The sequence below is a fragment of the Brassica oleracea genome, chromosome C1, assembly GCF_000695525.1.
Source record: "Brassica oleracea var. oleracea cultivar TO1000 chromosome C1, BOL, whole genome shotgun sequence".
Lineage (NCBI taxonomy): Eukaryota > Viridiplantae > Streptophyta > Magnoliopsida > Brassicales > Brassicaceae > Brassica > Brassica oleracea.
In genome coordinates this window covers 12,688,475-12,700,938 of record NC_027748.1, presented here as the reverse complement: position 1 = coordinate 12,700,938, position 12,464 = coordinate 12,688,475, and the positions used below count along the sequence as shown (strand labels likewise).

General features: G+C 35.4%; 2 protein-coding genes across 2 annotated transcripts; both read right to left on the bottom strand.

Annotated features, from left to right (window-relative positions):
- Positions 1-267: 267 nt before the first annotated feature.
- LOC106328313 (probable mitochondrial chaperone BCS1-B) lies at positions 268-2,423 on the bottom strand. The gene has a single exon (XM_013766740.1). It carries the CDS (start codon positions 2,091-2,093, stop codon positions 573-575), a length of 1,521 nt encoding a protein of 506 aa, XP_013622194.1. The 5' UTR covers positions 2,094-2,423; the 3' UTR covers positions 268-572.
- A 7,300-nt stretch (positions 2,424-9,723) lies between these two features.
- On the bottom strand, positions 9,724-11,001 carry LOC106342811 (CASP-like protein 2C1). Its single transcript, XM_013781849.1, has 3 exons — positions 10,686-11,001; positions 10,136-10,256; positions 9,724-10,048 (listed from the first exon to the last, which is right to left on the bottom strand). The coding sequence occupies exons 1-3, from the start codon at positions 10,835-10,837 to the stop codon at positions 9,794-9,796; spliced, it is 528 nt and encodes a 175-aa protein (XP_013637303.1). The 5' UTR covers positions 10,838-11,001; the 3' UTR covers positions 9,724-9,793.
- Positions 11,002-12,464: the final 1,463 nt, after the last annotated feature.

Sequence of the window (12,464 nt, the reverse complement as noted above, 5' to 3'; positions counted from 1 at the left end):
TCCTATTGTCCCGTAATAAAAAAAAATAATCAAAGAAACTAAAAACTAGAAAACTAGAAAACCAAATTCAAATCCAAAGTCCAACCAAAACCAAAACCAAAACCAGATTTGAATACCGTTCCTCAGATGAGAGAATAGGATCATTTGTGATTGACCTAGTAGCCTACTACATCCAAATCTCAAAACAAGTTTGCACTGACATATATAGATTAATTAATCTTGGGATTCTTAATCAACTAAAATAAATAGATTAGGTACAAACTCCCATACCTAATAATATGATAACTACTAGTAGTACATACCACTTAACAAAACACCAATGATAGTTTATAACAATACATATCATACGCCAGTGGTTTATCCAATGATGCTCTTTGCATTTTCTAATCCCGACATACAAAATCCTCAACACCACTATTGGCTCTTTTCAACTAACTCTAGCTCTTTTTCTCCTTTCACTTTAGCTCACTTCCAAAAGTTGACTACCCAAAAAAGAGAAAGAACACAACTTTCACATTGTGTAAAACATAGAATGTTAGAAAAACCCAAGAACAATGAAACATTAAAACATTTTAATCTTCACTAATCTTGCAAATGCTGTCCTCAATCTCCTCCTCCTCTTCTGCATAAGGACTGTCCAAAGCCCTCTTCTCCTGCTCTTCCACGTCATCAGCCACCGTCAAACTCCCATTTTGACCCCTCGATTCCCCCTTATTCTCATTCCTCTCCGCCCTTCTTTTCAAATCCTCCAACAGCTCCCTCACAGCTCTCTCTTTATCCCTCCGATTCTTAATCAAAACCTCGCTCACATCAGCCGGCGTGATCTCCGCCTTCTCCACCACTCCCTCAAGCTCCTTCAAAACGTCGTCGCTCAGATCCCCCTCCTCGTACCCCAAGTAATTCCTCAGCAAGATCTTCAACGAAGGAAACGTGCAGTAACTCATGTACACATGCATATCCATTCTCCCGCTTCTAAGCAACGCGGGATCAAGCTTCTCGATATGATTCGTCGTGAACACGAAGATCCTCTCGCTTCCACAACAAGACCAAAGCCCATCAGTGAAGTTCAACAACCCCGACAACGTTATCGTGTTCCCGTTCCCGTTCCCTGACTCATCTCCTAAACCGGACCCGGTTAACGTCATCTCCGGTTCATTAAATTTCTTTCCCCGGTTCGTTAAATTAATGGAGCAATCGATATCCTCGATCACAATTATCGACTTGGAACTCGTCTTCATCAACAGCTTCCTCAGCTCCGAGTTGCTTTTCACCTCCGTGAGTTCGAGATCGTAAATATCGTAACCGAGGTAGTTAGCCATGGCTGCGATCATGCTCGATTTACCTGTTCCTGGTGGACCGTATAGCAAATAACCTCTTTTCCAAGCCCGACCGGTTCTCTGGTAAAAAGACTGGCACTCGGCGAAGTCCTTGAGATCCTCCATGATCTCTCTCTTCTTAACCGGATCCATAGCGAGAGTCTCGAACGTGCTCGGGTGCTTAAAGGGAACAGACTCCCAAGGGAGACCTCTCGAATCCAAACCCCCGCCGCCGCCTCGCGAGTTCGTGTAAAGGAGCCGATCCTGATTCCTCCGGCGAATCTCGTCGGCCTTCTCCACGATGTGATCCAGGTAAGAGTCGAGGATCAAGCTCTTGTCTTTCTTCTTGATGCGGAGCGTGAAGCCGCGCTTCTCCTCGGGCATTGGGCGCCACGCGAAGGTCTGGGTCTGTCTCTGCGTGACGATGTGCTCCCAGAGGACGGTGGCGGAGTTGAAGGTGTCGACGATGGAGTCGTTGTTGGAGAGGCCGAAGGTGATGGAGGAGGAGTTGAGGGCGCGCGTGAGGCTGAGGCGGTTGGAGGAGGAGACGGAGGAGGAGCTGAGGTAGAGCTGGACGGCATTGTAGAGCTCGTTGGTGTTGACGCCGTCGATCTCCGTTATGTCGAAGTAGCAGAAGGAGGAGAAGAGTTGGAAGAATCGGTTGACGAGTTTGAGGGAGGCGTAACGGAGCTCCGGTGGGAATACGGAGTTCATGAGGCTTTGGCAGAAGGCTAAGACGCCGAGAAGGGAAGCTAGAGAGGTCCAATACTCTTTCATTGTTTTTGAGAGAGAGAGAGAAGAGAGAAGAGAGACACAGAGAGCTTTTAGGTTGAAAAGGTGACAACTTTACGGCTAAATCAAAGTGAGAGAAGAAAATAATAAAATTGGGTTTTTTTTGAGAAACGAGGGAGATTTGATTGATTTGTCGAGTCAATGAACTGAGATTTTGTACAGAGTTTTCTTGAACAGCGAGCCTCTCCTTTTTTGTGGACGAAATTTTCAGAAAAAGGAGGAAGCTTTGTAATAATCAAGCTTGTTGTGATGCGTCTGAGAGAGAAGAACAAAGTTGGTGTTTCTCTCAATTTATACACGTACAATTTGATAGCTTTTTTTTTGCTTTGACAAACTTCTTCGTTTCTTTTTTGGGAAACTTTTTAAAGACTTTTATAGAGAAAATATATTAAAAGAGACAAAAAAAAAAAAAAAAGGCTTTGAAAAATGTGGGGAGTTCATAATTCATATGAACAAAAATAAGTTTTTGGAGCAAACAACAAAAAAAAGAAGGCCAGAATTTGGGGTTGCTAAAAAAGAAAAGAAATGTCAATTATAAATACCCAAAGATATTTGGTCAAACTCCTAGTAATTTGAAACATTATAGAGGAAATATATGTTTTGACAGAATAAAAAGGAAAGAAATATTATTTTTATTAAGACTTTGTAACTTAAATCAAAGACTTTCTCGGTGAAGCTATAACTATTTCGAGGTTGTGGTTATTTGTTAAATTTTTAATAATATTAAATCGCATACCTTGTATGTTAACTGAGGGTCATCGAAAAAATAGTAACCTCAAGTTTGTACTAATTAAAAAGAGAAAATGGTTAGGTGTCACTTAATTATAACGACAATTTAGTTTACGTGGCAGCTTAAAAATCATTTGAAAAAAATGTTGGTCCAAATCCAATTATTAGGAAATATTATATTAACCAAAAATATAAGAAGTGTATATTATTTCCTTAAATAAAAGTTACGCAATTACCTAATATGATTAATGTATATATGATAATTAATGACTATGAATAATAAAGATTTGATAACAATTTTTGCATCATTTTTCATTTTTGTTTAATTTTATATTATTAAAAAACATTAAACAATCACATTAACCATATAATAAAAAAATTAGATTTTTTCTTATATGTTATATTTTGAATTTTTTTAAATGACTTTAAATTACAAAAATGAAGAAACCTTATATGTTATATTTTAAAAATTTTAAAACGACTTTAAATTACAAAATGAGGAAACCTTATATGTTATATTTTTTTTATATGTTAGATTTTTTCTTATATGTTATATTTTGAATTTTTTTAAATGACTTTAAATTACAAAAATGAAGAAACCTTATATGTTATATTTTAAAAATTTTAAAACGACTTTAAATTACAAAATGAGGAAACCTTATATGTTATATTTTTTTTATATGTTAGATTTTTTCTTATATGTTATATTTTGAATTTTTTTAAATGACTTTAAATTACAAAAATGAAGAAACCTTATATGTTATATTTTAAAAATTTTAAAACGACTTTAAATTACAAAATGAGGAAACCTTATATGTTATATTTTTTTTATATGTTAGATTTTTTCTTATATGTTATATTTTAAAATTTTAAAGCGACTTAAATTACAAAAATGTAAGTTTTCCTTAAACATACGACTAAAAGCATTAAAATGACGTGTATCAATTCGATGTTTGATCTGAAATTTTTCAAAACCATATGGAATATAAAAGTCAAAATAATTCAATTATGGAAACACTACTGTTTACTTTTTTCAAGAATGTGTTCGGTGGAAAAAAAAAGATTTTGTGTCATAATTTGTTTAATATTCAATCCGACCAACCCATGATATATTAATTATAGTTTAGTTCCACAATTTTTTAATAAAAATTGATCTGATCCATCGGAAAAAAATTATATAATAACAACAAAATAAATTGTATATGTATAAATGAAATGATCAAATATATAAAAAAAATTGTCGATAATATATACAAATAAACTCATTATGCGCCTCACACTTTCCTAGTTTTATGTAAATAAAACATAATACATTTGGGGTATTTCTAACCCATGACACTAAACTTAGTGTAAATTACAGTGTTGCATTCAAATTGGAGAGGTTTTTGTACGAAAATTACGATAATACAAAATTTTAATATTGAACTGGAAACTGCCTAATAAATGAAAAGAAAAAAGATACTAAAATCTTTCACAACTTACCTATTGGATTGTTTGACTTTGAGTCTAGTGACTTTTTTTGGGTCCAATGTTCCTTATAGAGTTAAAGTAATTGCATTAAAACGGAAAACGTTTTTATCTTTACAATTTTGTGTGTTTTGGGTCTTTGTGGAGGTAACACAATAATGTTGAAATTAATTTCATATTATATTAGGCGGTGGCTTTTTTTTTTTTTTTTGATAAAGGCGGTGGCTAATAATTTGAATTATATTGGATTATAATTGTGAAAAGATATGACAGATAGTTTGAGAACTTTGAATCACTCTAAGCTTCTTCAATCTGCCATTCAAGCTGGACGAAACAACAATGAATTCTCAACTCCAGAATTCTTCTATTCTGAAGGTTCAGTGGATAGCAGCTATAATAATTCAAGGTCTTTTTTGGATTTCTCTTCAGTTAACTCGGCTATAGTTGGAGAAGCAGGTACATCTCGAGCAGCTGATGTTTTCAAGTCTGGAAGAGCAAGAAGAAGACCTCCTAAAAATAAAAGGCAACCATTTGAAGGAGCTCTAAATGTTAATCAGATCGGTTACAAGAAAACGGACGTCAAAAGAAAGGCTAAGGAAGAAGTAAAGCAAGGTTCCAAGATCAAGCGAAAGCTTAATGAGGCGGTCCCAATGGAGGGACTGCCCAAAGATTTATGAGCCTTATGAGTTGGAATTGCCAAGGCTTGGGACGGTCTCAAGACTTGGTGATTCCTCGTCTCAAGGAAATGCGTTCCACTTATTTCCCTGAGATTTTGTTTCTAATGGAAACTATGCACAGCCGCAACTTTTTGGTGGACATACAAGAGTGGCTGGGATACAGTAGGGTATATACAGTAGAACCTGTCGGTAGAAGTGGTGGCTTAGCTCTGTTTTGTAAGAAAAATGTAAAGCTGGAGTTGAAGTTTGTGGATAAGAACCTTTTTGACTGTTGGATCCAGTTTGATTCCTTCGGCTTTTATATTTCCTGTGTATATGGTGATCCCATGTGTATAAATCGTCCTAAAATATGGGAGCGTCTTTCAAGGATAGGAGTAAATCGTCAAGAATGTTGGTGTATGCTAGGCGATTTTAACGACATACTGCATAATGGTGAGAAAAATGGAGGTCCGTTGAGGAATGAGACTACTTTTATCCCATTCCGTGATATGATCAAAGCTTGTCAAATGACTGATTTAGCAAGCACTGGTAATGCTCTCACTTGGGGAGGTAAGAGAAACGACATGTGGATTCAATGTCAACTTGATAGATGCTTTGGAAATAAAGAATGGCATTGTTTGTTTCCGGCATCGAATCAAGCATTTCTTGATAAAAGAGGCTCTGATCATAGGCCGGTATTGGTGAGTTTGGTTGCATCTCAAGATACTTATAGAGGACAGTTTAAGTTTGATAGGCGGTTTCTTCATCAGCCCAATATTAAGAGAGCTATCACACTTGCTTGGAACAGCCCTCATTCTTTGGCTGATGCATCTGTGTCTCACAGAATTCGTCTTTGCCGAAGAGCCATGAGTAAATTAAAGAAAGTCAATTCTTTAAACTCAAAGTCCCGAATTCTGGATCTTCATGCGAAGCTGGAAAGGGAGCAATCCTCGGATTTTCCCAAATTTAATCATATTCATCTTCTCAAGTTGGATATAATGAAAGCATATAAAGATGAAGAATCCTTCTGGAGCCAAAAAAGTAAAGAACGATGGGCGAATTCAGGTGATAAAAATACCAAGTTCTTTCATGCTTCAGTTAAAGCAAACAGGGCAAAAAAAAAGCATTGAGATGCTTTTAGATGGAAATGGAAGAGAAAATCGTTCTGAAGCTTCAAAAGGAATGGTTGCTGTGGATTTCTTCACCTCTTTATTCTCTTCTACAAACCCATCTGACTTCAGTGAGTTATTTCAAGATTTCATTCCTAGAGTAACTCAATCGATGAATGTGGAGTTGATCAGAAATGTTACTTCATCAGAGGTTAAAGAAGCCCTTTTCTCTATTAACCCTTCAAAGGCTCCCGGAGCTGATGGTATGACTAGCTTATTTTTTCAACAGTTTTGGGAAGTCGTTGGAAACCAGGTTACATCGGAGGTCTGTGACTTCTTTGAGACGGGTTATCTGCCTTCAGAATGGAACTATACACCTCTCTGCCTAATCCCTAAGAAGGTAAACTCATCTCTTATGTCAGACCTTCGTCCCATCAGCTTATGTTCCGTTCTTTATAAGATAATTGCCAAGATATTAGCTCAGAGACTAAAACCTCTCCTACCTCTCATTGTATCACCAACGCAATCTGCTTTTGTGACAGAGAGATTGATCTCTGATAATATTACAATGGCTCATGAGGTGGTTCACAGTCTCTCCACTCATCCGACCTTATCATCTCATTATATGGCAATTAAATCAAACATGTCAAAGGCTTTTGACAGGGTTGAATGGAAGTTTTTAAAAGCTTTGCTTCAAGCTCTGGGGTTTCATCAGAAATGGATACAATGGATCATGGTTTGCGTGACAACAGTTACTTATTCGGTTTTGATTAATGACAAACCTCATGGTTACATTGTGCCACAGAGAGGGTTACGGCAAGGAGATCCTATATCTCCCTTTCTATTTGTCCTTTGTACTGAAGCCTTGATTCATTTACTGAATAGATCTTCTGCCCAGCATAATATTTCAGGCATTCAGTTTGCGGTAACAGGACCTTCTCTCCATCATATGTTATTTGCTGATGACAGTCTATTTATTTGCAAAGCTGATTCTGAACAAACAGATGAGTTAAAGAGAATTTTGAGAGCGTATGAGGTGGCTTCAGGGCAAATGGTTAACCCAAGTAAATCATCTATTTTGTTTGGAAGCAAGGTTAATGATAGAGTGAAGGAAAATATCAAACAGAGTCTAGGGATTGAAAAAGAAGGTGGAATGGGAAATTATCTTGGACTTCCTGAGTGTTTTAAAGGTTCAAAGGTTGATATGCTCAGGTATATCCATGACTCTTTAAAAACTAGATTCTCTGGATGGTTTGCTAGACTTTTATCACAAGGTGGTAAAGATATATTGATCAAGACAGTAGCCTTAGCCATGCCTATTCACGCCATGTCTTGCTTTAGACTTCCTAAAACCACTTGTGATTCTCTAGCTTCAGCCATAGCTAATTTTTGGTGGAGCTCCTCTGAAGATAAAAGAAAAATACATTGGGTGGACTGGGAACATATGTGTCTCTCAAAGGAAGATGGTGGGTTGGGTTTTAGAGATATAGAAGTTTTTAATCAAGCTTTACTGGCTAAGCGTGCTTGGCTTATTCTTCAGAACCCAAACAGCTTATATTCTCGGGTCATGAAAAGTAAATATTTTGAGAACGAAGACTTCTTGTCTGCCCCTCTTACCTCGAAACCATCTTTCGCTTGGAGAAGTTTACTTCATGGTCGAGATCTTTTGGTTAAAGGTCTTGATAAAATGGTTGGGAACGGTTCATCTCTTTATGTCTGGACAGATTCATGGATCAAAGATGGATATATGCGAAGACCTCTGATAAAAAATTCAATCATTGATATTGATCTTCGTGTATCTGATCTGATTGATCATAGTAAAAGAGATTGGATCAAAGAAAAACTGGAAGCTCTGTTCTATCCTGAAGATGTAGCTTTGATATTAAAGACAAGACCAGTGGTATCTAAAGAAGATTTTTGGGTCTGGAGATACAATAAAAGTGGAGAGTATTCTGTTAAATCAGGCTATTGGATGCAGAATCAAATTACAAATGCTCAGCTGCATTCTGAAGCTAAAGCTTTGCCTTCAATCGATACCCTTAAGGCTCAGATTTGGTCTTTAAAAACGTCTCCGAAGATCAAAACTTTTTTGTGGAAAGCTCTTTCAGAAGCTCTTCCAGTAGCTGATAAGATCTTATCGAGAGGTATGAAAGTTGATTCAAGATGCCAAGCATGTGGAAAAGAAGGCGAGACAGTAAATCATCTCCTCTTTACATGTGATGTAGCTCGCCAGATTTGGGCTCTCTCTCACTTTCCAAAACCAAGAACAGCCTTCTCTTCCGGTTCTCTCTTCTCAAATTTTCACTTTCTCCTCAAAGCAAGTAAGTCTTCTTCATTCCCTCCAGATATTGTTAGAAGGTTCCCCTGGACAATTTGGCATATTTGGAAAAGAAGAAATTCAATGATATTTGAAGGTAAATGTTTCTGTCCCTTGGAAACTGTCAAAAAGATAAATGATGAAGCAGATCTCTGGTTCTTAGCGCAAAGAGCAGAAGCTGATTTAGATATTTGTCATCACTCCACTATCGGTCATCCTCATCATTCATGGACTCCTCCTCCTCCCTCTTGGGTTAAATGTAATTTAGCTTACTCATGGGATAAGAAAGCAAAGATAGTTGGTGTTTCTTGGCTGCTAAGAAACCATGAAAGAAAAGTTCTTCTTCATAGTCGACATGCTTTTGCTCAGATTGATAGTCTAGATAATGCAAAACTCCAATGCTTATTATGGGCTATTAATAGCATGTCCAGCTTAAAATTCTCCAATGTCATCTTTGGTTCTGAAGCAAAAGAATTGGTGGGAGCAGTTACAAGACCGAAAGCTTGGCCTTCTTTTGCTTTCCAGGCATCAGAGATCAATCTAGCGCTATCTACCATTCCTGGTTGGAAGCTTCAGTTAGAAACTCCTAATACTAATCAAGGTGCATTACTCATTGCTAAAAGTGCCTCTTTTGGTCAACGGCTACATTCTTATGTTGCAAGAGGCTATCCTTTTTGGCTCAAGAAAAATTTGGTTAATGATCTTGTACCTACATGATTAGTCGGTTGAAACATTTTGACTCCTCACTTGTTTTAAGGCTTTTTGGGTTTATCTTGTAACCATATCTCTCAGACTGAAATCTTGTTTATAATACCAGTGGGAAAAAAAAAAAAAAAAGTTTGAGAACTTTGAATCATTGGTTTGCTGCGTAACCTTCTGTCTTTAGGAAGCAAATGATATTATTCTAAATAATCATAATTTCAAATTGGAAAGGAAACGTGTGGACAAAAAACAACTCTCTTCGCATTCCTCATGTATAGTATCTTATGCAGGATGTATTTATAATTTGTTTTGCCAATGAAATTCACATTTGACAAACTTTTTTTTTTTTTGGTCAAAGACAAACTATTTTTTATCTAATACATAATCTAATTTAAAATCCTATACTTTAAATATAGATTTTTGAGATTTTTATCAAGTCCACCTCTGGCTTCAAGTCCAGTAAGTTCGTGGACAATAATCATATTATTGATAATCCAAGGACAACAATAGGCCCTAGTTCCAATAAATAGCTACTACGTACACACCTATTTTCTCAGGCAATGGACTAATGATATTTATGTATGAACATTTTGCATTTACTTAAAGATACAAAATTACTATAATTTAGAGACGAATCAATAATCATATTCTTCGCATTAATCAACATTATTTTGGATTAATAAAAGGATTTAACAGAGTAAATAATTAGGAGGCGGACTTAAACTGAAAATAACGTTTAGGGGAGTAGAGGCGGAAGAGGCTGAAGGCGGAGATGAAGGAGAGGATGATCATGAGCACCGCTGCGATGTAGTTTAAGATGATGGCACTTCCGATCTGAAAGCAGAACCTTGTGAACTTGGAGCACCACTTCATCCACTGAAGCTCCCTGGAACCAGTCACCACCAGCAATGAGTGTTGTGCCGCCGCAGATGCCCCGGCGAACACCACGTACACCGCCGTCTATTTCATTTCGAAACATATATCACACATATATATATATATAGAACAATTAAAGATACTCTAAATTAAAAGAGTTAGTATGTATACCTGATCCAAGAGGTAAGAGAGCCATTTAGAATTGGAGGTTTTTTGTGCAACACCGTACCAACCAAACCCTAATTGAACGATATTATATGCAGCAGCCACAGCATTTATGTACAACTCAATCCTGAATTAGAATCATAAACAACACCCAAACATATTATAATAGGATAACTTATAGCTTTTTGTACGAGGAGAATGTACTATGAACATTTGTTATACAGAAAAAAATAAAAGTAGCAGTCCTCACAGTACAAAAAGGCACACTGACATGCAGATTTAACCAAGCAGGAATTGTTAGTCTTCCATAAACTTTAAAAAATTTCTTCTTGTCAGCGCACATATAAACTTAAATCTATTAAATATTGTAATGGTAATAAAGAGCCATTCTGTTTTCCAGTGAGTTTTAATAGTACATATGAAAGCCTGTCAGTGCTTGTTTAATTTGCAGATTTTCTAGAAATAAACTCTTGATATCAATCTTTTATGGAGAGATCGATTGTTAATTATACATATAAATCTATATAATTGATAATATAAATGAAAATGGACTTACTCTAGAGCAAACAAGTATCTGAAAGTGACTCTCTTGTGGATATAAGCAATATCTTTGGTCTGAGAATCCAAACCAATCAGAACAGAACTGAGTATAAGAAGAACGACGATACAGAGTCTCAGGATCACTTCTGATTCTCTCAATCTCACCATCTCTTTTCTCTCCTTCTAAGAGGAATGTCCAGTTCTCTTATAATCTGCCCTCTGTTTTGGTTATTCCCCGTTTTGTAGATGAATCTACTTGTGGGAATAAAGACAGACTCTAACATAAAATTGTAAATGTATATTATATATAACATAGAATGGTTTGGAACTGAGGATTTGACAGGATATATAATACTCGTACTATATATTGATATATGCACGCGCCACGCGGCAATTTGTAGATCACTTGTCTAGTTGCATGAGCATTGAGCAAAATACAGTTGCACGTCTCAACTCGATTAAATGTTTGATGACCTAACTTCTTCCAACGAATTTGATCCGTAAATGATTTCTAATTAATTTTCTGTCGTTATAGTTAGCCAAGAATCCCGAGTTCTTTTCCTCTCTCTTAATAATGATTAGTGGGTGAGTTTTGTCATATCTTGTGAAAAGTAGTACTCGATCCTATAGATTCAGAATTTTCTGGATAGAATAAAAATCAACATCAAACTGAAACAATGTCATGAGTATCTTAATCATGAATTTAAATCATTTTCATTCCGTTTCAGTTTAATTGTTATCGTAGAATAAAATTTTCGTTTCAAAATAAATATCGTTTTGTAATTTCAATGTAAAATTTATTGATTTTATATTCTAATTGTTTTCTATTGATTGAAATGTGGTTAGGTGTTTAAGTAATGCTGTATTTATTTAGAAAACATGTAAAAAATATTTTTTTAATCCGTATACACAAATCTAAATCGACAACTAAATGGAAACGGAAAGAATAATATTTTGGGTTGCAATTTTGTGGAAATTAAATAAAATTTGTAACTAGAGCTGGAAACAAAAAGCTGCTGGAGAGGAGTGCTCTGATCACGGAGATAGGCCTGAAACCTCTTGGTAAATATAAGATGGGCGAACTCGAACAGTTTCAATTTGTCTACATATTCACGGTTTCTCTAATGGACATAGAGATACATTGTCACGAGTGGTTCTAAATGAGGTTGTTTAGCACAAGCCAGATTGTAATTAAAATAGAAAGTAACAATTCTATATACCATCTGAGTGTTCGGATTTGAATTAGGTGTTTTAGATTTTTGGATATTTTGGTTTAGGAGTTTACTATGAGCTTTGGATTCGAATATATTTGTATATATTTGAATTATGTACTAAATTTTTCAAAATATATAATATTGAATATCTTTATTTTTTTTCTTTATCTGAATTTATATATATGTACTTGAACAAACATATTTGGATTTAAACTAACACATATATCTAAATATAAATGAAAGTTTCAAACTACCAAAACATATATCATATTAACAAATTAAAATACACAATATTTTAAAATTAAAAAATAGGATAACATCTTATATAATATTGAATACGTTCATATTAACTTCGGATATATTCTTATTAAGTTCGATGTTAGATATTATTCAATCGGGGTTGAATATCTTATCTGCTCTTATTCAATACACATTCAAATATTTTTATAATTGGATATGTTCGAGTTTAGATATTTCGGATCGGATTCAGATTTAGATTTTGATTTTGAATATTACGAGGAACCTTGAACCATCGATTCAACCATCTAAACTTAACTTAACTTGTGTTTAATTATTGTTTG

What these genes read in the sequence shown, in the direction of transcription:
- LOC106342811 (XM_013781849.1), bottom strand. Translation starts at nt 10,837, where the DNA reads ATGGTGAGATTGAGAGAATCAGAAGTGATCCTGAGACTCTGTATCGTC. An exon ending in AGATACTTGTTTGCTCTAGA is followed by an intron (nt 10,257 to 10,685) that starts GTAAGTCCATTT and finishes ATTCTAATTCAG; the next exon opens with GATTGAGTTGTACATAAATG. An exon ending in TCTCTTACCTCTTGGATCAG is followed by an intron (nt 10,049 to 10,135) that starts GTATACATACTA and finishes GAAATGAAATAG; the next exon opens with ACGGCGGTGTACGTGGTGTT.
- LOC106328313 (XM_013766740.1), bottom strand. Translation starts at nt 2,093, where the DNA reads ATGAAAGAGTATTGGACCTCTCTAGCTTCCCTTCTCGGCGTCTTAGCC.